Below are 24,506 nucleotides of genomic sequence, written 5' to 3' on the forward strand. Positions count from 1 at the left end.
TTTCTTATTTTGCATTTCTATTTTTTAAACAATGCGCCCAGGGGTGTGGTAATTAACAACCTAGGGAGTGACCTAGTGCATTGTCTAAAAAATCATTATTGTACACCACCTGAAACGTATTACGCCACTGACCAAGAGAAACCTAGTCAGAAGTCTATGGCGAGTTGTTTATGTTATTTTAAGAGCCCATTGTCAACAGTCATATTGGCCGGTGCACGAAGCACCAATTTTTATCCTCCATGAACACGCACCAGTGCACATCCATGCAAAACATTAGAAATTACGATTAGGCTACAGTGGGAAACATAATTAGAACTAGACTGCATTTCCGGCGGGAACTGCGAAAGTGTGCTTGCCCTGGTCAGGTCACCAACGTGAGCAGACAATGGCATACGCTATGCTGAACCTGGCTTGATCCAGGCATTGTAACAGTGCCTTTCAGTGTTGGAGCAGTGGCAATATCTCAAAAGCTCTAGGAGAGGGCTATTCAACTATTGGCTTGCGGGTTGAATGCGGTTCGTTGGATTTTACCTTTGGCCTGCCTTCGAATTTAGCTTCTATGTCACGCGTCTTGCGCCTCTCAAACTGGGCTATCAGGTAACCTAGAGAGGAATTGAAATTATGAAATATGACCAAGGCATTAAAAAGCTGCTTGTTTGTCAGGATACTTTTTCACTGATTTATTTAAAAAAATATAAGCTATGAGTGTGAATGTTATATATTCCATCCGACAAATTATGTTTTACTGGTTTATTTGACAAATAATCTATATGGATTTGCTCTATAAAGACCTTATGTCTGTTTGGGATTGTTTTGTGAGCCTGGGGTTGTTTTGAGAGCCTATTGATGTAGTCTATCTCAGATGTATCTCAGAATAAAGGAATACTTCATATTACTCTAAACCATCGTCTGTAAATCAGGCAGCCCACTTCCATACAGTGGGTCCCATTAAGAAATGGCCACTTCATTCGTGCTTACCGTGATTCACACAGCAGCATTATTAAATTAATCTGTCACCATATGCCTACGTTTGCAAAGAAAACATTTTAATTTGATTCACATGAAATGTTACATTTAATGTACATGTTGACAATGAGTAGGCTAGTTTTGGTTGTTGGTGGTGTTATTGCATCCCTTAATTATGCCTACAATGCAAGTTCCCTCGCGATTGTTAGATCCTGTAGACAATATAGACGCATTTCAAAACATCGCGTTAGGAGTCCTCGCCACTTCTTTTAAGCTGTCACAGACTTAGGTGCTACTTTTAGGGCTAAAGTGCTTCGTGAATTACTGTTAGTAAAAAAAATAGCAGTCCTAAAGTTACAAGTGACGAAGTTACGAGTGCAAGCATCTCATATTAAATGACCATGACATTACGCTAAACAACATAAATACCAATTAGCAACATACATCTCCTCCCTAGCCACACAAGAAGTTATTGATACTTAATCTCTGCTTAGCATGCTTCTCCGCTTAGCATTCTAATAACAGAAGGGGCACATTTATGTTGACCACTACAACATGACTCATGTCTGTAACTCTATAAAACACTTTTCATAAAGGACGCACACCATCCAGCACAGTTCTACACATGGAAACCGATATTTTGGGCACTTGTTTGGCCACGAACTCGTCACTCTGAAACTGGACTACTGTAGGCTGCACCCAGGGTTGCTAGGGGCAACATCAAATAAACGAAATTAGAGTCTTTCAGTATTAAATGTATGCGTGTGATTCTGAATGGATGTGTGTGGTTTGCAATTAGAATAAACAAGAAATAACATTTCCAATAATTTCCCATTTTAAATTACATAATATTTGCACCTTCCTTACTTGTGAAGCTCACATAATTCTAATGATGTCACCGTATGTATGTGAAATGTAATACAACGTTGCCACCTAGCATTCAGATGTATTTAACATTAACGTGACATGTCCGGCTTGTACTGTCGTCAAATCCATGCTTTGAGGAAAACAATGTTTTTATCACAGTTTCCTCTTCTTCAACTATTTTTTATCATAGTTTCCTCTTCATAGTTTCCATAGTTCCATAGTTTCTTGATAGATTGGATTGGGATTGGTTCTTGAGTCCATGTACAAAGTTTGGTTTCAATCCATGAAAGCGTTAGTAAGATATGAGCCTAAATCATGGCATTATAGTTTCCCCTAGTGGTCAAAAGATACCAAATGTATTGTAGCTATTCAGGATGTGTTCATTAGTCCATGTACCAAGTTTGGTGTTGATACGAGAAAGTCTTGCTAATTATAGCACCCCTAGTGGGCAAAAGTCACCAAATGTATTGTGTGTCCTCAGGCTGTGGCCACGAGTCTATGTACCAAGTTTGAGGTTGATACGAGAAAGTATTGCTAATTATAGTGCCCCTAGTGGTCAAAGTACAAATGTATTGTGGGTCCTCAGGATGGGGTCCCAAATCCATGTACCAAATTTGGTTTTGATACGTGAAAGTGTTGCTGAGATAGGAGTTGACTTCCTGTAACTCTAGCGCCCCCATAGTGGTCAAAAGTCATCAAATTTATTGAGCCTCCTCCTAATTGGGTCCTGAGCCAATGTAGTGAGTTTGATTTTGATACGTGAAAGCTTTGCCGAGATCTGAGTTCACTTCCTGTTTGGCGGCTTTGCAGCCAATTTTGATTGGTCGTGACTGGTGACCAGTTTTTAATATAGGTCTCAAAGGCAATGCATTTATGAGACAAGGTCTGAAGATCATCTGTGCCAAGTTTCATGAAAATTGGATGCAATTTTTTGACCTGTGAAAACTTTTAAGTGTTTTTGATGAAATCCAATATGGCGGTCCAATCAATTATGTTAATGTAAAAAGTTGATATGTGTCAGCCTAAGGACCTCCCAAAGTATTAACAGAGATCACTAATATGTTTTAATTTCAAACACATCACCCCATAGAGGCCAAATCGTAGTTCTGTTAATTATAGTGCCACCTGTAGGTCAAAAGTCATGAAATTTATTGAGCCTCCTCTTAATTGGGTCCTGAGCCCATGTAGTGAGTTTGGTTTTGATATGTGAAAGCCTTGCCAAGATCTGAGTTCACTTCCTGTTTGGCGGCTTCGCCGGCAATTTTGATTGGTCGTGACTGGTGACCAGTTTTGAGTATGGGTGTCAAAGGCAATGCAATTATGAGACATGGTCTGAAGATCATCTGTGTCAAAGTTTAATTGAAAATTGGATGAAGTTTGTGACCTGTGAAAACTTTTAAGTGTTTTTGATGAAATCCAATATGGCGGTCCAATCAATTATGTTAATGTCAAAAGTTGATATGTGACAGCCTAAGGACCTCCCAAAGTATTGATAGAGATCACTAATATGTTTTAATTTCAAACACATCACTCCATACAAGCCAAAACGTAGTTTTGTTAATTATAGCGCCACCTGTAGGTCAAAAGTCATGAAATTTATTGAGCCTCCTCTTAATTGGGTCCTGAGCCCATGTAGTGAGTTTGGTTTGATATGTGAAAGCCTTGCGAGATCTGAGTTCACTTCCTGTTTGGCGGCTTAGCGCCAATTTTGATTAATTAAGTGACTGGCGACCAGCTTTGATTATGGGTGTCAAAGGCAATGTAATTATGAGACATGGTCTGAAGATCATCTGTGTCAAGTTTCGTGAAAATTGGATGAAGTTTGTGACCTATGAAAACTTTTAAGTGGTTTTGATGAAATCCAATATGGCGGAGGTCCAATATGGCGGAAAGTAACATAATAGGAGTCATTGAACTCAGGTCCGTCAAGGGGTTCCAACTATATATGGATGTTCAAAATTGGACATACGGTTCAAAAGTTAAGTGCAAGGATGCAACGCCAACTTTGACACATTGGTGGCGCTAGACTGCCTGGGGTTCAGACTTGAACATTTGTGAAATGGAATATGGGAATGTATGGAATGAATGTGCCAAATTTCACAACTTTTTACTGTACGGTTCTATGGGCTGCCATAGACTTCCAGAGGAGAGGAATTATAATAATAAGAAAAGGTACAAAAACTATGGGTTGCCGCGCAGCTTCGCTGCTTGGCCCCCAAATATAGCTGCAAGCAGCAATGTGGGGGCCAAGCAGTTGAGCAGGAGTTGTCATGGCAACCCAATGTTGCTACATTATACACACCCCCAATTAACCCCCGTCCCCACACACACACATATACACAGATAAACTTCCTCCACCACACACCCCAATGGCTCCCCACAGACACGTACACCTCATCAAATGTATTGTGCGTCCTCAGGTTGTAGTCACGAGTCCACATATCAAGTTTGGTGTCAATACAAGAAAGTGTTGATAATTATAGTGCCCCTAGTGATCAAAGGTCACTAAATATATTGTGCATCTTCAGGATGTGTTCCCCGAATCTATGTACCAAGTTTGGTGTCGATCACGAAAAGTTTTGCTAATTATAAGCCCTAGTGGTCAAAGGTCACTAAATGTATTGTCCTTATTCAGGATGTGGTCGAGTCCAGGTACCAAGTTTGGTGTCGATCACGAGAAAGTGTTGCAAATTATAGCACCCTGGTGGTCAAAGGTCGCTAAAATTATTGTATGTCCTCAGGATGTGCCCCCGAGTCAATGAGCCAAGTTTGGTTTCGATACGTGAAAGCATTGAAATATGAGCCCACTTCCTGTGATTATAGTGCCACATAGTGGTCAAAATTTACCACATTTCTTGAGCCTCCTCCTAATTGGGTCCTGAGCCCATATAGTGAGTTTGGTTTTGATATGTGAAAGCATTGCCAAGATATCAGTTCACTTCCTGTTTGGCGGCTAAAATTTGATTGGTTGTCACTGGTGACCAGTTTTCATAAATGGCTCGAAGGCAATACAATTATGAGTCATGGTCTGAAGATCATCTGTGTCAAGTTTCGTGAAAATCGGATGAAGTTTGTGACCTTTGATGCCTTTTAAATGTTTTGGTGAAATCCAATATGGCGGTTGAATCAATTATGTTGATGTCACAAGTTGGCATGTGACAGCCTAAGGACCTCCCAAAGTATTGATAGACATCACTAATATGTTTTAATTTCAAACACATCACCCGTTACAAGGACAAAACGTAATTTTGTTAATTATAGCGCCACCTATAGGTCAAAAGTCATGAAATTTATTGAGCCTCCTCTAATTGGGTCCTGAGCCCATATACTGAGTTTGGTTTTGATATGTGAAAGCCTTGGTGAGATATCAGTTCACTTCCTGTTTGGCGGCCGCCGACAAACTTGATTGGTCACGGACTGGCTTACATGTTTTGAATATGGCTCCAAAAAGCAATGTAATTGTGAGACATGGTCTGAAGATCATCTGTGTCAAGTTTTGTGAAAATCGGATGAAGTTTGTGACCTTTGAAAACTTTTAAGTGGTTTTTGATGAAATACAATATGGCGGAGGATCCAACATGGCGGAAAGTAACATAATAGGATCATTGAACTCAGGTCCATCAAGGATTCCAAATATATATGGATGTTCAAAAAGTGGACATACGGTTCAAAAGTTAAGTGCATAGGATGTAATAAAAATTTGACACATGTTGGTGGCTAGACTGCCTTTCGGGTTCAGACTTGAACATTTGTGAAATGGAATATATGAATGTACCAAATGAATGTGCCAAATTTCCCAACTTTTACTGTATGGTTCAATGGCAAATAGACTTCCAGAGGAGAGGAATTATAATAATAAGAAAAGAATACAAAAACTATGGGTTGCCTGCAAGAAGCTGCTGCTTGGCCCCCAAATATAGCTGCAAGCAGCAATGTGGGGGCCAAGCAGTTGAGCAGGAGTTGTCATGGCAACCCAATGTTGCTACATTATACACACGCCCAATTAACCCCCCCGTCCCACACACACACATATACACAGATAAACTTCCTCCACCACACACCCCAATGGCTCCCCACAGACACGCATACCTCATCAAATGTATTGTCGCCCTCAGGTTGTAGTCACAAGTCCACATATCAAGTTTGGTGTCAATACAAGAAAGTGTTGATAATTATAGTGCCCCTAGTGATCAAAGGTCACTAAATATATTGTGCATCTTCAGGATGTGTTCCCGAGTCTATGTACCAAGTTTGGTGTCGATACGAGAAAGTTTTGCTAATTATAGCACCCTAGTGGTCAAAAAGGTCACTAAATGTATTGTCCTTATTCAGGATGTGGTCCCAAGTCCAGGTACCAAGTTTGGTGTCGATCTGAGAAAGTGTTGCAAATTATAGCACCCTGGTGGTCAAAGGTCGCTAAAATTATTGTATGTCCTCAGGATGTGCCCCGATAAAATTATTCTCTGTCAATGAGCCAAGTTTGGTTTGGTTTCATTGAAAGCATTGAAATATGAGCCCACTTCCTGTGATTATAAGCCACATAGTGGTCAAAATTTACCACATTTCTTGAGCCTCCCTCCTGATTGGGTCCTGAGCCCATATACCTAGTTTGGTTTTGATATGTGAAAGCATTGCTGAGATATCACTTCACTTCCTGTTTGGCGGCCAAACTTGATTGGTTGTCACAGGCGACAGGTTTCATAAATGGCTCCGAAGAGCAATACATTTATGAGTCATGGTCTGACGATCATCTACGTCAAGTTTCGTGAAAATCGGAGAAACTTTGTGACCTTTGATGCCTTTTAAATGTTTTTGGTGAAATCCAATATGGCGGTTGAATCAATTATGTTGACGTCACATGTTGGCATGTGTCGGCCTAAGGACCTCTCAAAGTATTAATAGACATCACTAATATGTTTTAATTCCAAACACGTCACCCGTTACAGGACAAAACGTAATATTGCTAATTATAGCGCCACCTATAGGTCAAAAGTCATCAAATTTATTGAGCCTCCTCCTAATTGGGTCCTGAGATCATATACTGAGTTTGACTTTGATACGTGAAAGCCTTGGTGAGATATCACTTCACTTCCTGTTTGGCGGCTTCGCCGACAAACTTGATTGGTCACGACGGGCGACATGTTTTGAATATGGCTCCAAAAAGCAATGCATTTGTGAGTCATGGTCTGAAGATCATCTGCATCAAGTTTTGTGAAAATCGGACAAACTTTATGACATTTGATGCCTTTTAAGTGTTTTTGATGAAATACAATATGGCGGAAGATCCAACATGGCGGAAATTGACGTCATGGGATGCGTCGAGTTCGGTCTCATCCAAGGATTCCAAATATACCTTAATGTTCAAAAAGTGGTGTACGGTTCAAACGTTAAGTGCATAGATGTAATAAAAAATTTGAAATGTGGCGCTAGAGCACTCGAAGTGCAGACTTGAAACTTTGATAAATTAAAGATATGACTGAACCAAATCAATGTGCCGAATATCCCAACTTTTTACTGTATGGTTCAATGGCAAATTAGCGTTTCGTTATAATAATAATAAGAAGAGGAATACGTAGAATCACTATGGGTTGCCTCGCAGCTTCGCTGCTTGGCCCCCAAATATAGCTGCAAGCAGCAATGTGGGGGCCAAGCAGTTGAGCAGGAGTTGTCATGGCAACCCAACGTTGTTACATTATACACACACCCAATTAACCCCCCATCCCACACACACACATATACACAGATAAACCTCCTCTCCCACACACCCCAATAGCCCCCACACATCGCATGCCTCAAACATCACCAAATGTATTGTCGGCCCTCAGGTTGTAGTCACAAGTCCACATACCAAGTTTGGTGTCGATACGAGAAAGTGTTGATAATTATAGTGCCTCTAGCGGTCAAATGTCACTAAATATATTGAGCGTCTTCAGGATGTGGTCCCGAGTTCTTGTACCAAGTTTGGTGTCAATACGAGAAAGTGTCGCAAATTATAGCACCCCTAGTGGTCAAAGGTCGCAAAATTGATTGTGCATCCTCAGGATGTTGTCACAAGTCCACATACCAAGTTTGGTGTCTATACGAGAAAGTGTTGATAATTATAGCACCCCTAGTGGTCAAAAGTCACCAAATGTATTGTGCATCCTCAGGTTGTAGTCACGAGTCCACATACCAATTTTGGTGTTGATACAAGAAAGTTGTGCAAATTATAGTACCCCTACTGGTCAAAGGTTGATAAAATTATTCTCTGTCCTCAGGATGAGGTCCCAAGTACAAATACTAAGTTTGGTTTCAATATGTGAAAGCATTGCTGAAATATGAGCCCACTTCTTGTGATTATTGCGCCACCTATAGGTCAAAAGTCATCAAATTTATTGAGCCTCCTCCTAATTGAGTCCTGATACCCTGTACTGAGTTTGGTGTTGATACGCTAAAGCCTTGCTGAGATCACTTCACTTCCTGTTAAACGTGATTGGTCGTCACAGGCAACCAGTTTTGAACATGTCTCCAAAAAGCAATGCGTTTATGAGTCATGGTCTGACGATCATCTGAGTCAAGTTTCATGAAAATCGGAGAAACTTTGTGACCTTTGATGCCTTTTAAATGTTTTTGGTGAAATCCAATATGGCGGTCGAATCAATTATGTTGACGTCACATGTTGGCTTGTGACCTCTCAAGGTATTAACAGATATCACTAAAATGCTTTAATTCCAAACACATGACCCGTTACAGGCTAAAACATAATTTTAATAATTATAGCGCCACCTATAGGTCAAAAGTCATCAAATTTATTGAGCCTCCTCCTAATTGGATACTGAGACCCTGTACTGAGTTTGGTGTTGATACGCGAAAGCCTTGCTGAGATCACTTCACTTCCTGTTTTCTTCCATCTTCATTGGTCGCGACGGGCGATGGGTTTTGAATATGGCTCCAAAAAGCAATGCATTTGTGAGTCATGGTCTGAAGATCAGCTGCGTCAAGTTTTGTGAAAATCGGACAAACGTTATGACATTTGATGCCTTTTAAGTGTTTTTGATGAAATACAATATGGCGGAAGATCCAACATGGTGGATATTGACGTCATGGGGTGCGTCGAATTCGGTCTCATCCAAGGATTGCAAATATACCTTAATGTTCAAAATGTGGTGTACGGTTCAAACGTTAAGTGCATAGATGTAATAAAATATTTGAAACGTTGGTGGCGCTAGAGCACTCCAAGTGCAGACTTGAAACTTTGATAAATTAAAGATATGACTGAACCGAATCCATGTGCCGAATATGCCACTTTTTACTGTATGGTTCAATGGCAAATTAGTGTTTCGTTATAATAATAATAAGAAGAATACGTAGAATCACTATGGGTTGCCTCGCAGTTTCTCTGCTTGGCCCCCAAATAAGTGTGCTGCTTTGCAAGCACACGTAATAATAAGAAAACTTAAGAAGAACAATAAGTGTGCTTGACATTACGAAATACAATGCATTACGAAAAGATATTACGAAAAACAACGCATTTGCAAATTGGTAATGACGGTTAAAAGTGAGAGCACAGCTGAAGACGCACTATCACGAAATATAAGCAACTCCTCTGCAGCAGGGATGGATTACTGCACGGGCCTACCCGGCCCAGGCCCAGGGGGTCAAGGGGCCCTGAAGCCCAAGCCTTTGCATGGAATCATTGCCTCAATATCAACAAATCAGGATGTAGGCTATGAATCTGATTGAATTTAGTATTGGCCATCCCCAAAATGCACCAGAATACAGGAAATCACATCAAACAAGTTAAAAATGTTCTGGGGGAGGACCCCCAAACCCCCCTCCCACATATACGACAATTAGTGGGGGGCCCTTAATACATCTGGGCCCAGGGGCCCGAAAGTTCATAATCCGCCCATGCTCTGCAGGATAAATGTTGTTTTATTCAGTCATTTGAAAAATATTAGTTTTTATTAAGTGTGGCTTTTTCCAGTCTATGTTTTCGATGGTAACCCATTGTCAGTCAATAGTGAAAGTAACTTACCGCATATAATTGCCTTGTCGTTGACTGACACCATGGTGAAGTTAGTTTCACTTTGCCAATGAGTTCAAATAATAGACGAGTGCAAATGCGTAAAGGCTATGCTAAGTTTTAGTAAAGCATGGTTTAGTGGAATGACTGTTCCATACGGTCTCGTAAGCAGACTCCTTCAAATGTGCCGTTGACTGTCAAAATACCGATGCGTTCTTTGACGTCGCACGTTGCACCGTTAAAGGGAATGACATGTCATTCTCATTGGTTTAAATGATGTTTTGCCCCAAATACACCCATGACTGATTAAGAAACCTAGGAACACCTTGTTGCGCCATGCGCTCGACCTTTGATAATGAAAACACTCCCAATGTGGACTGGACATCCTATTAAATTTGAATAAGCTTTTGACTAGTGACGATGCGCTTTAGACTGTCATGATAGGGCCCTTAATCTGACAATAGACCACACTTCCAGACAAAGTCACTGTATCATTCAGTAACTCCTGCCATTTACATTGGTAATTAAATGACTGGACAGGCTTTTTTTTTCAGGACTTGGTGATCCCAAGATGATATTTGCCTATCTTACCATCCTCCATACTGTACGTGGGGGTAAGATAACCATGGGTCTTTGTCCAAGCACGTTTGTCACATTTCCAGTGGATTAGAACCTTTCAATCATTGTGTTAACTGTAAATAAAGTATCTAGTTTTTATAGATATTCCCTGACTTACAAATGCCAACATACTTTTTTTTATTTAAATGTAGTGTATTCTCTTGTTGTTCTCATGTTGAAAAATGACTAGGGTTGCAAAATTCCGGGAATTTTCAAAGTTTCCATGTGAATTAACGGGAATATATGGGAATTAACAGGAATATATGGGAATTAACAGGAATAAACGGAAATTAAAAGGAATAAACTGGGAATTTTTAATATGGCAAATTAGGCAAGACAGGGAATTTGTGGACAAAACCCCATCTTGCAGTCTAATATTAGTTAAAACAACCTGATTTAATGCAATTTCAGTCGAATTTCTACCCTGCACATACAGTGGGCGTTGATTTCAAATGGCCACTTCAGTCGCGCATTACTCGGCGTGAAGCTGTGTGAAACTTTAGTACCACTTTCAGCCACTGTGCGTCGCTCTGCCACTGTACATTGTTCTGTCAGTAGCCTGACTGTCGCCCCTTCTGAAAAAGCAGGAGGCTACCTTTAAACATAATTGTTGCCGAGAGAAATCCCAGCCTACGAATTCAATAACAAAATAAATCATGCATAATTAAACATTACCTCGATTTAGGCTACTTGGGTGGTAACGAAAATCGAAATCTGCTTTTGATAGCCTACCGGTGCCGCTCCACAAAACGAAAAAATATCTTAATTTGCTGTCTACGTAATTGTCAGTGTTGGGTAACGCAACTACGCAAATCAAAACAGTGTCTTGTGTGACAATTGAGCCAGTAGAGACATAACTGTTTAGAATTAATCTGTAGCCTTGGGTAGGCTTCTGCACAGAAAACAATGTTGTTGGTGATTTAATACTATCTAGCGTCATTTTTAACAGGCTACGCAATAGAGGCTTAGACAACTAGGCTATGACCCACATTTTGGTTTTGTACATTAATTTGCCCTACTTCTTGACTGCAATGTAGTCAATTGACAAAATGTCATTTTTATTTTTCTGTACAATAAACAAATACATCTGCTTTATGCCGCAGAATTACATACATTCATATTTGGCTGACTTCTGCAGACACGCAAAAAAACACTGCCACTTCCCTCCCCATATTTCACTGATCACACATCAGACATCAGGGGTGCGTTTCCCAAAAGCTAACTACGCTTAACCCAGATTCGAACTCTTGGACAGGGGATTGATAACTGCAGTACACAACTGTTTCACCAGCACATTTAAATGACACCTGTTAAACGTTAATTCAAAGCAGTGGTTAATTTACAAGGTCAGTCTATATGAACCAATGAATTAACTTGATGACCCTGAGAAAAACAGATTTCACGGATTAAACTAAGGTAGTCCAAGTCTCTGTTACTGTATGTGCAGGTGTGCCTGTCACCTGTTACTAAACGTCATTAACCACCTTAGTCCAGACTACTGAAGTTTGGAAACTATCATGGTCCAAACTTACAAGTACTATGTAAGTACGACAGTTTTGGGAAACAGTCGTAACTTACATGTTGGTTAGTTGAACGATGCATCGTACCACGTTAGTAAAAGCTAACCTCCGTAGTTGTACGGGAAACGCACCCCTGTTTATTTTATTTTATGAAGCCTATACAGTAGATCACCTGCCACATTCTCACTTAGATAGATGCATTCTCACTTAGATCTCAATAGAAAGATGCAATAGCCATTGGTCAAGTATTGAGTATAAACCAATTAAGATAGTAGCCTATACAAAAAGTACTTTATACTATCATAAAAATTTGTTAAAACGAATAGCAATTTGCAATTTGACAAAACACTGGATTAAATATCTAATTGCCTCTCCCTTCAGTGCTATGAGTCTGTTGATGACTTTGTCCAGGCCTCAGGCCCCTCCTCCTCCTGGACAATAGGCCAGAGGTGGAGAGGTGGAAAGGTGAGTTGTTGGGGGCAGGGCCGGATTAACAATTCATACAAACACACACACACACACAATTCAAAAGGGAAAGCACTGCTCATTGCAAAATGCAAAGTGCAGAACCTTGCAGGTAAACAGGCCTATAACTTGACTAAAACTGGCCTATAACTTGACTAAAACCGTGCAAAACTGGAGGTACACCTGTTATCTGAGCAGTCTGTATGTCCTCATTTTGCGAATGCGAGGACGATATGAGCCTGTTGCATTTTAGATGTCCGAGTCACGCATAATGTTTGAAAACCCGACACGACAGTTGGATACTGTTCCCATGCCTACATTTTGGTGAGTAGCATAGAGATTGTTAAAACAATAAAGTATGGCTCTCCGTTTGGGACATCGAACATTTTTAATAGGGTAGACTACCGTATGCTGACTTGCAAAGGCCTCGGGATAACACGTTATCTCCACTATCATCAGTCGATGGCCCCCTTGATCAAAGTGGGGAATGAAAGAAAAAGTTTGAGAACCACTGACTTAAACAAGTTACCTGCAGTCCAGAACACACCGAATATTGCAACAGAAAGTTGCCTTTATAATCAACTACTATTTGTTCCAACAGCATTCAAACAAAGCCTTTATAAAAGTGAAAAAAAAAACTATTCCATAAGAAGTAAAATAAAATGCTGTTACTGTAGTAACTGTACCACATTATCCCAAGCTTCAAAGAGCTCCACACTGAGCGCGTAAGACCGCTAGGCCCATCACTGTGGGGTCCGGTAGCCTACTCTCTGGGATTTAAGTCAAGCAATATAACCATACAAATGTGCGGCCTGCTACATTTAATTTACATGTTGACAATGAGTAGCCTAGTTTTGGTTGTTGTTGGTGGCGTTATTGCATGTTAGTTATGCCTACAATGCAAAATTGCTTCCTCACGATTGGAAGCTCTTGTAGCCGCATAGGATTTCAAAACATGGCGAAATGCCACAAAACCGGTTTGTGAATAGGTCTGTGAGTTAGGAGTCCACTCGACTTCTTTTAAGCTGTCACAGAGGTAGGAAGGTGTGATTTGTTGGGGACAGGGCCGGATTAACTGGGCACAAATGTCTGATGGCCCCCCCTGCCCCCCAGCCAACGTGAAACGGGCGGTCAGTTAATAGGCCTATATCGTGAAGATTTTTCTTGCCATCTAAGGCACGAGCGCATCTGTGAGGCCAAGCCTCACCAAGTAGCCCGTTTGTTTACAACTAACATTACATTTAATTAAACTGCTTATAGGCTATGCCGAAATAGTTTTCAACATTTTGAATATTAGTGTTGGGTGAATTAGGAAATGTACTCAAAGCCTTATGGCTGAAAGCTGCTTGGGATCCCCCCCTGTCAAGCAATATAACCATACAAACGCGCGGCCTGCACTCATTGTGTCAAAATGAGTGCCAAAACTGAAGAGCTGTGGACAGCACGGAAGGGCATACCCAATAAATTAACGCAACACAACACAGACCCCGCTTCTCTCGTGTCAGTCACTGAAATGAACGCAACACAGAACCCGCTTCTCTCGCGGCAGTCACTGACAGTAGCCTAGAATAAATGCATGGGGAAAACACTTCCCCATGACAAAGACATCGTAAAACACTGATATTTTTATAAGTTAATATTTTGTCACTAGCAACATACATCTGTCCTTTGTCGAATGCAGTTGCATGTATAGCTCTGAACAAAACCGAAAAAACACTCTTTAATAATCAAAAAAATAAACCGCTAATGAAGTAAACTTCATAACAGGACATAACAGGAAGGCATTTGGCTGAGCAACGGAGGTTAATATGCTCTATATTTTGTCCAAATGATGTCTGTCTATCATCGTTGCACTCGGAGAAAACCGGAATGTTTCATTTGTCCTGCGTTTCTTCTACGGCTGCAAACGGGATTTACTCGCAGTTAACCCTTTAGGCGCCAGAGGTTTTTTTTCGAAACGTTCGATTTTGACATCTTCATTTCAAAAGGCTATATCTTAAAAGTGATGATAGAGACTTTCTGTAAATTAGAGAAATATTAAGGATGACCCAAAATTTATGTAGAGATTAAATGTTTATATCTAATTTGCATATTATGACGTCATATGGTGGCGGCCATCTTGGATTATAGAATTGTCATGAAAAGTTGCATGTTTGAATGATAAAATGCACCACTTCTTTTCCCCAAAATGTCCCTCACCTTCTGTATGCTATATTGGACAATACTGAATGCTCAGGTAAATAGTAAGTAGTAAACAAACTGTATAAATCATTACTAATAAATGCCAGAAACAAACCAAATGCATGTAGCGGTAGGCTGGCCTTTTGCTGTAGAGATTTTCCATTCACTACATACAGTAGGCACTCTGATTCAATGTATGGGGCACATATATAGTATTCAGATGACACACAAACACAAGTAGACAAGACCTGTTTAGTTCAAAAGCTCACTTACCACGGCAAGGCACAGATCAGGAGTGAGATGACGAGACAAGACAAGAGACAATGTTAGTATTTGTTTTCTTTTTGTTGTTTTTGTTGATGTTTTTTTTTGTTGTTTTTTCTTAGCTGACAAAGACACACACATCACAAGGACATGAACACACAAAAAGAACACATGTCCCTAAATGGTCAGGGAAATAGATAATCAACAGTGTAAATCATTACTAATAAATGGCTTTTTTTATGTTGCAGGCCTTTTGCTGTAGAGATAATGACTATCCATATCCATATCCTATCCATACAGTGCTGGCATTCCCATCATCTTGTGATAGACTATTCATGGCCTAATGGCTCTCCTGCCCGATGTCACCACCTCTGCTCCTGTTGCGAGCAGCATGGCCAGATCTGCCTCAAGGCCAAGGCGTCAGTGGAGAGAATTTGCGCCTTCTCGGACTAGGCCTTCTGTCACTCTCATTGCGACTCCCCACACTGCCTCTCGTTCCCCCCCTAACTGTCCTATGAGCACTTCGACCTCGTCTAACATACGCGGTGGCATTAGACAAAGGCTCCACCATCGTTACTGTCGCCGCGATTGGGAGAGGCACACGCTCAGAAGACAGAAGCTAAGCGCTATGGGTATTAGGCTACCTCCAGCCTCGTTCGCCACACCACTAACACCCTGCTAACTTCCCGATGAACACTCCGAACCCATGAAACATTATTCCCACCAGTGACATTGGGCAAACGATTTAACGTTTGTGCTTGGTGTAAGCTAAACTATGGAGTAAACTCTCACTTTGTCCAGCTGCATCATTGCAAGGCAGGGACGCATCTGAAGCCTCACTAAACGAATCACCGTCATTTTCTGAAGGCAGATATTCCCCTTCAGAATCAGGGTCCGCGAATAGAAGACCTAACACTTCATTTCAGGTAAACTTTTTTGATGCCATTAGATGATAATCTAATGCAAATACTCGCTGACATTGACAATATCGCTCTGACAAAGTGGCTCACACGCACACTAGCTCCGGTATTTCACGCACTGATTCAATGCACTGTAGCTAGAAAGTTTTGTTTAAAGCATGTCGTTTTTTCGACTCAGGGATGACGTATGACATGTCTGCCATCTAGTGGAGTGGAGGTCGAACAAAATATGACACCCTATTTGACTAAATCGGCCGTTTTATTCAGTACCGCATCTTGTCGAGTAAACTCGACCGTGGCGCCTAGAGAGTTAATCAAATATTTCTTTATTAGGGCAGGGCAGGCATATTTCTGGCTATTAAATTATTTCTAAACCAGTCTGCTAAAGTCTGTAGTGAAGTCTGTGTAGGGTTTTCCAGGCTCCATTTCTTTTTACGAGACACCCTGCTCACAAGAGACATCTGCTGGTTGTTTGGGTTGTTGCAGCGTCGTTGCAGCGTCACTGGAAAAATACAAATTAAAGTTGCGTGATACCCCGTGATCCCGCGCGCGGACCGCGAGGGAAGCTGGCCAAATCGAAGCAATGCCCACTGTATGTCAATAACATGCCCACAGCAATCGGCATAGGCTGCTAGACATAAAGGAAACATATGGTGCGTTCATATGCATTGGGAAAATTTTTTCCAACCAATCGGATTTTGTTGTTGAGTGGTGTGGTGTATCTTGGGCAGTTCAATGTTGCTAGTTTAGCACGCTAATAAACCATAGCAGAGCCCGTCTACGGAGAGTCTCCCCACTCTCTATTAATCCCATACAAACCAAATTTGGCTGCAGTTCACCAGAGTTTACCTAGATGACGATCGCGGGCAATTCCAAAATACATGGGGTCCTGTGGAGCTACATGGCTAAATTTATTGTTTTCACCTATTTAACAACTGAAACCCTCAGATTTTATTTTATTTTTTGCAAAATGGATATGGATTATCAATCAAAAGGGAAATAATCCGGGAGTCATGTCCTTTCGTTTTTTTTTTACAGGTTGGGTCGTTGTTGCCCATAACACGCTAGCATTGTGCTAATGAATGACGTCATTGACACGTTTGAAAGGCTTTTTAGAACAATTAGGTGGCTTTAAAAAATATAATACTCAACCAAGTGTATTGTCTTTGCCTCCCCTTTCGAATACAATATTCAAATTACTTGAAAAAAAATACATCCCGAGAAAAGTGGATTTTGAGGGGTACAGTTCCATAGACCTCCATTCATTCTGGACTCACCTGCGAGCGCCCTCGTGTGGAACCACAGAAGAAACCGGAAGTTTTCAGAGAGTGGAAGTTCTCCCCTTATTAGACATTCTCTGACCATAGGCAGAGAATGGGATTCCCGCTAGCATTCTAGCTAGCTTTGTATGCTAAGCTAAGCGAAAATACGAACATACAAATCATATTGCTTATTACGAAACAAAATGTTAATGTTTGTATATGAAACAGTTTGTATGAATTACCGAGAAATTCCCAGTTAATTCCTGTAAATTCCCATTAATTCCCATAATTTCCTTTAATTACATGAAAGTTTCCAATTTGGAATATTTCCAAAATTCCCCAGCTTAAATTCCCATGGTAAGTTTCTGGACATTTACCAGAAATGTTCCGCCCCTTTGCAACCCTAAAAATGACTAAAGGATTTAGCCTCTGTGTCATTGTATTGTCACCTTAATGAAAAAGAAAGTCATGAACCTACTTCTGAAAGTTCACAGACACTCTGATTAACTTAAATAAGTTGAAATTAGATAGGAAAACGCTTCTGTTAGGTTTTGTATATAAGATTTTTCTAGGGGTGCCAATATTGTGAGCAATGTGTTTTCATTAAAAAGATTTATTTCTTAATGAGATTTTACTTTTTCTCAGAATAAATTTGCTTTCCTTCAATGGTGGATTTTTCCTCATTGTTTTCATTGTGAGAGTACACTAAATCACCAAATTATTATTTTTTATATGTGTTTTTAGTCAACTTTTTACCAAAGGTGCCAATAATTCTGGAGGGTACTGTATACAGAGATTTACTTGCTTACTTTACTTGCTTGTGTCATAATATTCAGATTTGACCCAAGTCAAGGTTAAATGGACTTTTAGCTTTTAGAGTCGGACCAGTAGGTAGCTGTGACCATTGCAGTAGGAAAACCATCTATATTCAATCCCTTTAGCTATTCTGTCTCTACTGCATAGCCTACAGGATATGTTTAAACATAGATTTTCTAGATAACTTTGGGATTAAAGGGGCCATATTATCAAAGAGTATAGTTACTTCTATACTCTTTGATATTATGCAAAACTCACTTTTTCTGTGAGTTTTTGTGGGCTAGTGGAGAGAGGTCAATGTCAGAAACTATGCACTTCTATGAGCAGAAGTCTCCCTTATTGAGACATCACCAAAACCAACTGCCAGTCCACACTGTGGTGTCTCCAGCCAACAAACGTCAACAAACGCAGACAGTCGGCCCACACTGACCCAACTGTTGGTGTTTGTTGGCTTTTGTTGGAGCAGTGTGCAAGCTCCTTTAGGGAAATTTGAGTGTTACTTCCCCCAGAGCCATATAGGGTGCTGACTACCCACCCCCATCTGAAAATTCCGGTAACACTTCACAGTAAGGGTACATGAATTATCATGAATTCATGCTTGAATTAATTCATGATTTATGTATTACTTCATTCCTTAATATCTCACGAATCATCAGGAATTGACATGAGTTCATGAGTCTGTCATTCGTGACCTCATACAGTACAAGAACAGCACATCACCTAACGCATTAAGTATGGTGGGCACATCAGTATGAATTATGATTTATTGCATGATTATTTGTTTTTCTGCCAAAAATGTGGTCACTGCTCAAATTCTGATTTGAACACAACACATGTCATTATTCACCACTTTAGTTGAAGGGCCACAGACATGATGAACCCATGAGCAATCCAACTGTCTGTCACATAACATTACTTTCAAGAGATGGCAATGTCAAAGAGAGTTGGATTCTGTGCTAGGCTATTTCTTTCCAATCTTGCAATGATCTCAAAGTCTCAGGAGAGTTGTGAAAGACGACAGGTAGGCTATAATTTCTCCTTAATTAACATGGCAGCATGACAACCAGTATTTTAAAACAGGAGTCCCAAATGGGGTGAGTTGTTGAAGCAGTGATCAAAATGTAAGCTTGGTGCATGTAGCCTAGCCAATGGTCGTTTGCAAGATTTGCTAATCCGATAGGCTAACCTATACATCATGTAAGACAGATCCGATTGCATGCTTCGTTGCACCTCATATTTTTCCTGACCTGGGAGAATAGGTTCATTGTAGCCCATTATTGTCTTCTTTTATTATTTATTTTTTCTTTTATTTTATTATTTTATTTTCTTCATTATTGTCTTATGTTCTATGTTTCTTTTACATAGCACTCTAGAATCTTTGATACAAATTCAACTGTATTTTGGGCAATAAAGTGATAATAACATGGTAATATTGTCATAGTGTAGTCCGGCTTGGAAAATAAATAGCCTTCCTGTAGGGACATACCGTAATTGTTTTGATCAAAACCAATGTTTATATTAAATAATTATTTATATGACTTTACTTCATTTAGATGACTTTCATTTTCCAAATTCATAGGGTTTTTAAAAAGCTTAACTCAAGTTGCGCTGTTCGCCAACAGCAGCATCCATCTTCATCATCCATCTTGTTTTCAAGTAGCAGAGAATTCACGCGGAACCGTCGCAACTCTACCGTCATTATGTTAAGCTGATCCACCAACTCTATACACGATGTGATTGGTCTGACCGAAGTTTGTTTATCTAGTTCGCAAGCCAATGGAGAGTTGCTAGACTACCCTGGCTGCATATTACATTTGCTGCCGCTAGGGTGCATCTAGATCTCTAGGCTAGGTTAATGTATTTAGCAGACGTTTCGGCTAAATAACTCCAATGACTTTACTATTAGGCTATATTACTACGGAAATTAAAACAGAACCATCAATGACGTTTGTCACACATTCTTTATTTATTCCTGCATAACAAATTGCATTTTATCACTGGCAGTCGGAGGCTTTCTGGTGGAGAACCCTCTATCGCCTTGTCACCAACTCGTATTCCCAGTTGACTATGCTGCCTGTTGATGTAAACATGGAATCAGTTCCAAAGTGGGGCGTGGCCAACAGCAGTTAATTTGCATTTAAGGCAACAGGCAATGCATAAATAATAGCAATGCATAAATATAGACATTGTGGTTGATATGTTAATGCATCTAAAATATATTATGTGGAACACCTTTTGTGATTGGCAAACACTCTGTGACTGGACATTCCCTGACTTCACATACTGAAACCTCTGAGACAAATATTCTGAAACCACTCATAAGCCTTATCATCCAAATCAATTTGCCTTATCCACACGGCGGCCAGAACGAGGCTACAGGGTACACTTGCCATTACACCTCAGTCCAGCAGATGGTGGTGGTAATGCAATCCGTTTTCAAACTGCCAAAAAAACTCACTGAAGAAGAAGAACAGGTCAGCGAACCCTTCTTTTTATTCGGTGAGCTTGTTTTTGGCAGTTTGTAAATGGAGTGCATTACCACCATCTACTGGACTGAGGTGTAGATGCTGGTATTTACCCTGTACCCTGTAGCCTTGTTCTGGCCACCGGGTGAATAAGGCAAATGCTATGTAGTCTTTGTAAGAGCAAGGGATGATCAACTCTATCAAATGATTTTGACAAATCAACAAAAGGGGCAGCACAGTGTTTATTAATGTCTAAAGCAGATATTATATTATTAGTAACTAGCTGAGATAGTGCTGTGGTTTTAAACCTATTTGTGTACTTAATATTTGATTACTTTAAAGAAATGACTTGAGTTGGTTATTAACCAATGATTCAAAAATCTTTGATAAACAGGGTAATTGGGAGATTGGACGGTAATTATTTAAATCATCCTTTGTGTAAAGTTGTCACATGGGCCAGTTTCCATGCACTAGAAAATATGCCCATCAGAATGGAAAGATATAGGTCTATGCTAAGTTATATGGTCTGTGATAATAGGAACAGACAATTTAAGAAAAAAATATCTAATTTATCTTCTCCAGTAGCACTGCTAGGGTCCGTTCGAAATGGAAGGTTGCTGCCTTGGATGGTTGGATGACTTTGGAGTGAAGGCATCTTTTTCAAGAACGATGGTTTCGAACAGTCTCTTAACTCAGAATGTTGACACTACGCTATGATGTTAGCACAAGCAATAACGTTAAATTAGCTTACGGAAGCTAACAGGCTAATGGCAGAAAGTTGTCTGACAGATTGCACATAAATCAGACCAGACGCTATCAATGGTTACAACAAATATATTATCAGATAGTGCAGTGTTTATTTCTCGCTATATTTTGACCAATCTAAGCAAACAATGTCAAACAAATGACATTTCAACACAATCAGCCAACACACATCAGTTTCGAGTGTCATCCGCCACCTTTTGTTTACTTTTTTGACAACTGTTTCAGATGTTGCTGCAGATTTGTGAGTAGTTGGCAGCATCAAGGATACATCGATGCTGCCTTAAAAAACGACCATTATGGGGTTATCTTAGAAGACAGGAATAGCACTTGTTGGCTCGCTCTCATGTTAGATATCTTAAAAAGCAGCATAGTTTACCATTTCGAACAGAGCCATAGTGTCAATAGCTTGTAATTCCGCAAACACTTCATTTTGAGAGAAACGGTGAAAAGTAAACTTAGAAACATGGTTTGTGGAACACACACAATCGGATAAAAAGTCTTGGTCACTAAAATGTTTTAGATTTCTCTTTGTAACTGTGAGATGTAGTCTTGTTCATCTTTGTGTTTCTTATGCATGCAACAGGTGGGGGGCAACAGTCCAATGGAGCTGGTGTTACCATTTCCCTCTCGCTCTGTTGGGCCCTGTGTACAAGTAAGACTCAATCTTAAAACCTTAATCACTATTTGTAGTCTACAAAATATTCTCCAGGACTGGCAACTGAATATTTGGAACTCCAATTTAAGAGTGGAAGTGGGAGACTGAGACAATATGCATAAAGATCCATAGACTGCAATAATGGCCAGAATAAAAATAATCTTTGGTTAACTCCCAAGTATCAAAAATGCAATCAGATGCCATTTTGTTTTTTTCTTTTGTTTGCTACTGGGCTCCCCCCACAGTTATGGAGTATTTGTATTTTATACAACTGTCGTAAATACTTCTCATGACTTGCACCCTTCCCCCTGGTTCATGTAATGGCACAAACTAATCCATGCCTTTATCACTAGCAAGTTAGACTACTGCAATGCACTTTTTACTGGTCTCCCAAAAAACATATAAATAAATTGGAACTCATACAGAACTCTGCTGCTAGACTTTTAACTAAGATCAAAAAGAGAGAGCAACTGAACTGCACTGGCTCCCTATTTCCTATATAATTGATTTTAACGTTAATTTTGTACAAAGCTCTGAAGTAATTATATGAAGCACCTTCATATATCTCTGAGCTTTTAATATCGTATCAACCACGAAGGAAAATTAGATCTTCCAATGCTAATCTCTTAATTGCACCCCAAGTGCTCCACAAGGAAAGTGGAGAAGCTGCTTTTATCCATTATGCCCCAAAGCTATGGAACACCTTGTCTCTGTACATCAAACAGGCGAGTTCAGTGAATATTTTTAAAAAAGACCTGAAAACATACCTGTATATGAGAGCCTTTAGTTAAGGGTTAAGGCTACCAGTCTTCCGGTTGTTGTGTTCCTTAAACGTCTGTAAATAAATTCTTATAATCACAATACAACAAATACTAACTAGAGAATGTAATTCCAGGGAATTACGAGTGCATGAAAATGATGCTAGGACAGACATGGTGGTTGCACAGATTAATAAAGTTTATAGTTTAAAAGTAGACAGTTTAAAAGTTGAATGTAGATTGGGAGTTGATCACACTAGTTGACTGAAAAGCCCAGGCTGCCAAACAGTTGTGGGCAGAGGACACAATTGGCGGGAGTCACTAAATTCACTAAAAACTAAGACTAAATTGGTTGCTAGGTAGGTGGTGGTTTAATATAGAAGGCTAGAGGCATAGTTGATGATAACTGACAGTTGGAATAGTTGAACAGGTAAATAGTTGGATAGTTTAAATAGTTAAATAATTTAATAGGGAATTATTGTAGAGGAAACAGTTGACTGGAGTCAAAGTTGATGACAACTGACTGTTGCTAGAGTAGTTATGGTGGTTGCTATGCTGGTTGCTAGGTTAATGAGGTTGGTTGCTAGGTTTTAATGGAATGTGGTTGCTAGGCTGTTGCTAGGGTACTTGAAGTCGTTGCTAGGTTGTTGCTAGGGTGTCCATGGTGGCTACTATCAGAAATAAAGGAGTTACTACAGTGGTTTGCTAGTATAATCATCTTGGTTGCTATGGAAACTGACATAGATGCTTAATTTCAATGGTTGCTAAATTGGTTGATAGGTAGGTGGTGGTTTAATATAGTAGGCTAGAGGCATAGTTGATGATAACTGACAGTTGGAATAGTTGAACAGTTAAATAGTTGGATAGTTTAAATAGTTAAATAATTTAATAGGGAATTATTGTAGTGGAGACTTTTATTTTGAAACAGTTGTGAGCAGAGGAAACAGTTGACTGGAGTCAAAGTTGATGACAACTGACTGTTGCTAGAGTAGTTATGGTGGTTGCTATGCTGGTTGCTAGGTTAATGATGTTGGTTGCTAGGTTTTAATGGAATGTGGTTGCTAGGCTGTTGCTAGGGTACTTGAAGTCGTTGCTAGGTTGTTGCTAGGGTGTCCATGGTGGCTACTATCAGAAATAAAGGAGTTACTACAGTGGTTTGCTAGTATAATCATCTTGGTTGCTATGGAAACTGACATAGATGCTTAATTTCAATGGTTGCTAAATTGGTTGCTAGGTAGGTGGTGGTTTAATATAGTAGGCTAGAGGCATAGTTGATGATAACTGACAGTTGGAATAGTTGAACAGTTAAATAGTTGGATAGTTTAAATAGTTAAATTATTTAATAGGGAATTATTGTAGTGGAGACTCTTATTTTGAAACAGTTGTGGGCAGAGGAAACAGTTGAACAGGATCTGTAGTCTTAGGAGAGCCAGATTGTATGCTTAAAGCCTGAGACAGACAGTTGCTGGAGGTGGCCGGAACCTTATGGCTCTGGCCGGAACACTTGGCATAGGATTCTAAGTGCCCTATTGTGATGCCATAATCGCCAATGTTAAGTCTATAGGGAAATTTGTAATAGTTTTTAATTAATAGTTCAAAAAGTATAAAAGTTACAAATATGAAAAATACATTCCACACCTGTCCTAAGTAAGACCTACGCAACACAGTTTAAATGAAGTTTCTACATTAAATGGTTGAAGCCGCATTAAACGCAGAAAAAGCGTTAAGAAGAAGAAGAATAACTAGAAAAGCATTTCCTGAAGGAAATACAGCGCATGAAAATGCAAAAAATATGATGTAAAATATCATACAGAGTAAAAAAAAAACTATATTGGTTGCTAGGTAGATGAGGTTTAATATAGTTGGAATGACTGAACAGTTAAATAGGTGGATAGCTTATATAGTTAAATGATTTGCTTGGTAGATAAGGTTTAATATAGTTGGAATGATTGAACGGTTAAATAGGTGGATCATTTAAA

The 24,506-nt window shown here is 39.8% G+C and overlaps 1 protein-coding gene across 2 annotated transcripts in view; it reads left to right on the forward strand.

Moving 5' to 3' along the window:
• The first annotated feature begins 10,371 nt into the window (after positions 1 to 10,371).
• Positions 10,372 to 24,506, forward strand: part of LOC125292836 — a 34,169-nt gene continuing 20,034 nt past the window's right edge. The window contains exons 1-2 of one of the 2 annotated variants that reach the window (XM_048240291.1): positions 10,372 to 10,452; positions 21,698 to 21,766. In XM_048240291.1, coding sequence (XP_048096248.1) covers positions 21,716 to 21,766 — 51 coding nt within the window. In that variant the 5' untranslated portion in view covers positions 10,372 to 10,452; positions 21,698 to 21,715. Of the gene's footprint in view, positions 10,453 to 18,214; positions 18,906 to 21,697; positions 21,767 to 24,506 lie in introns of those variants that run through there. The other variant, XM_048240290.1, reaches the window with a different exon arrangement.

The sequence above is a fragment of the Alosa alosa genome, chromosome 4, assembly GCF_017589495.1.
Source record: "Alosa alosa isolate M-15738 ecotype Scorff River chromosome 4, AALO_Geno_1.1, whole genome shotgun sequence".
Lineage (NCBI taxonomy): Eukaryota > Metazoa > Chordata > Actinopteri > Clupeiformes > Clupeidae > Alosa > Alosa alosa.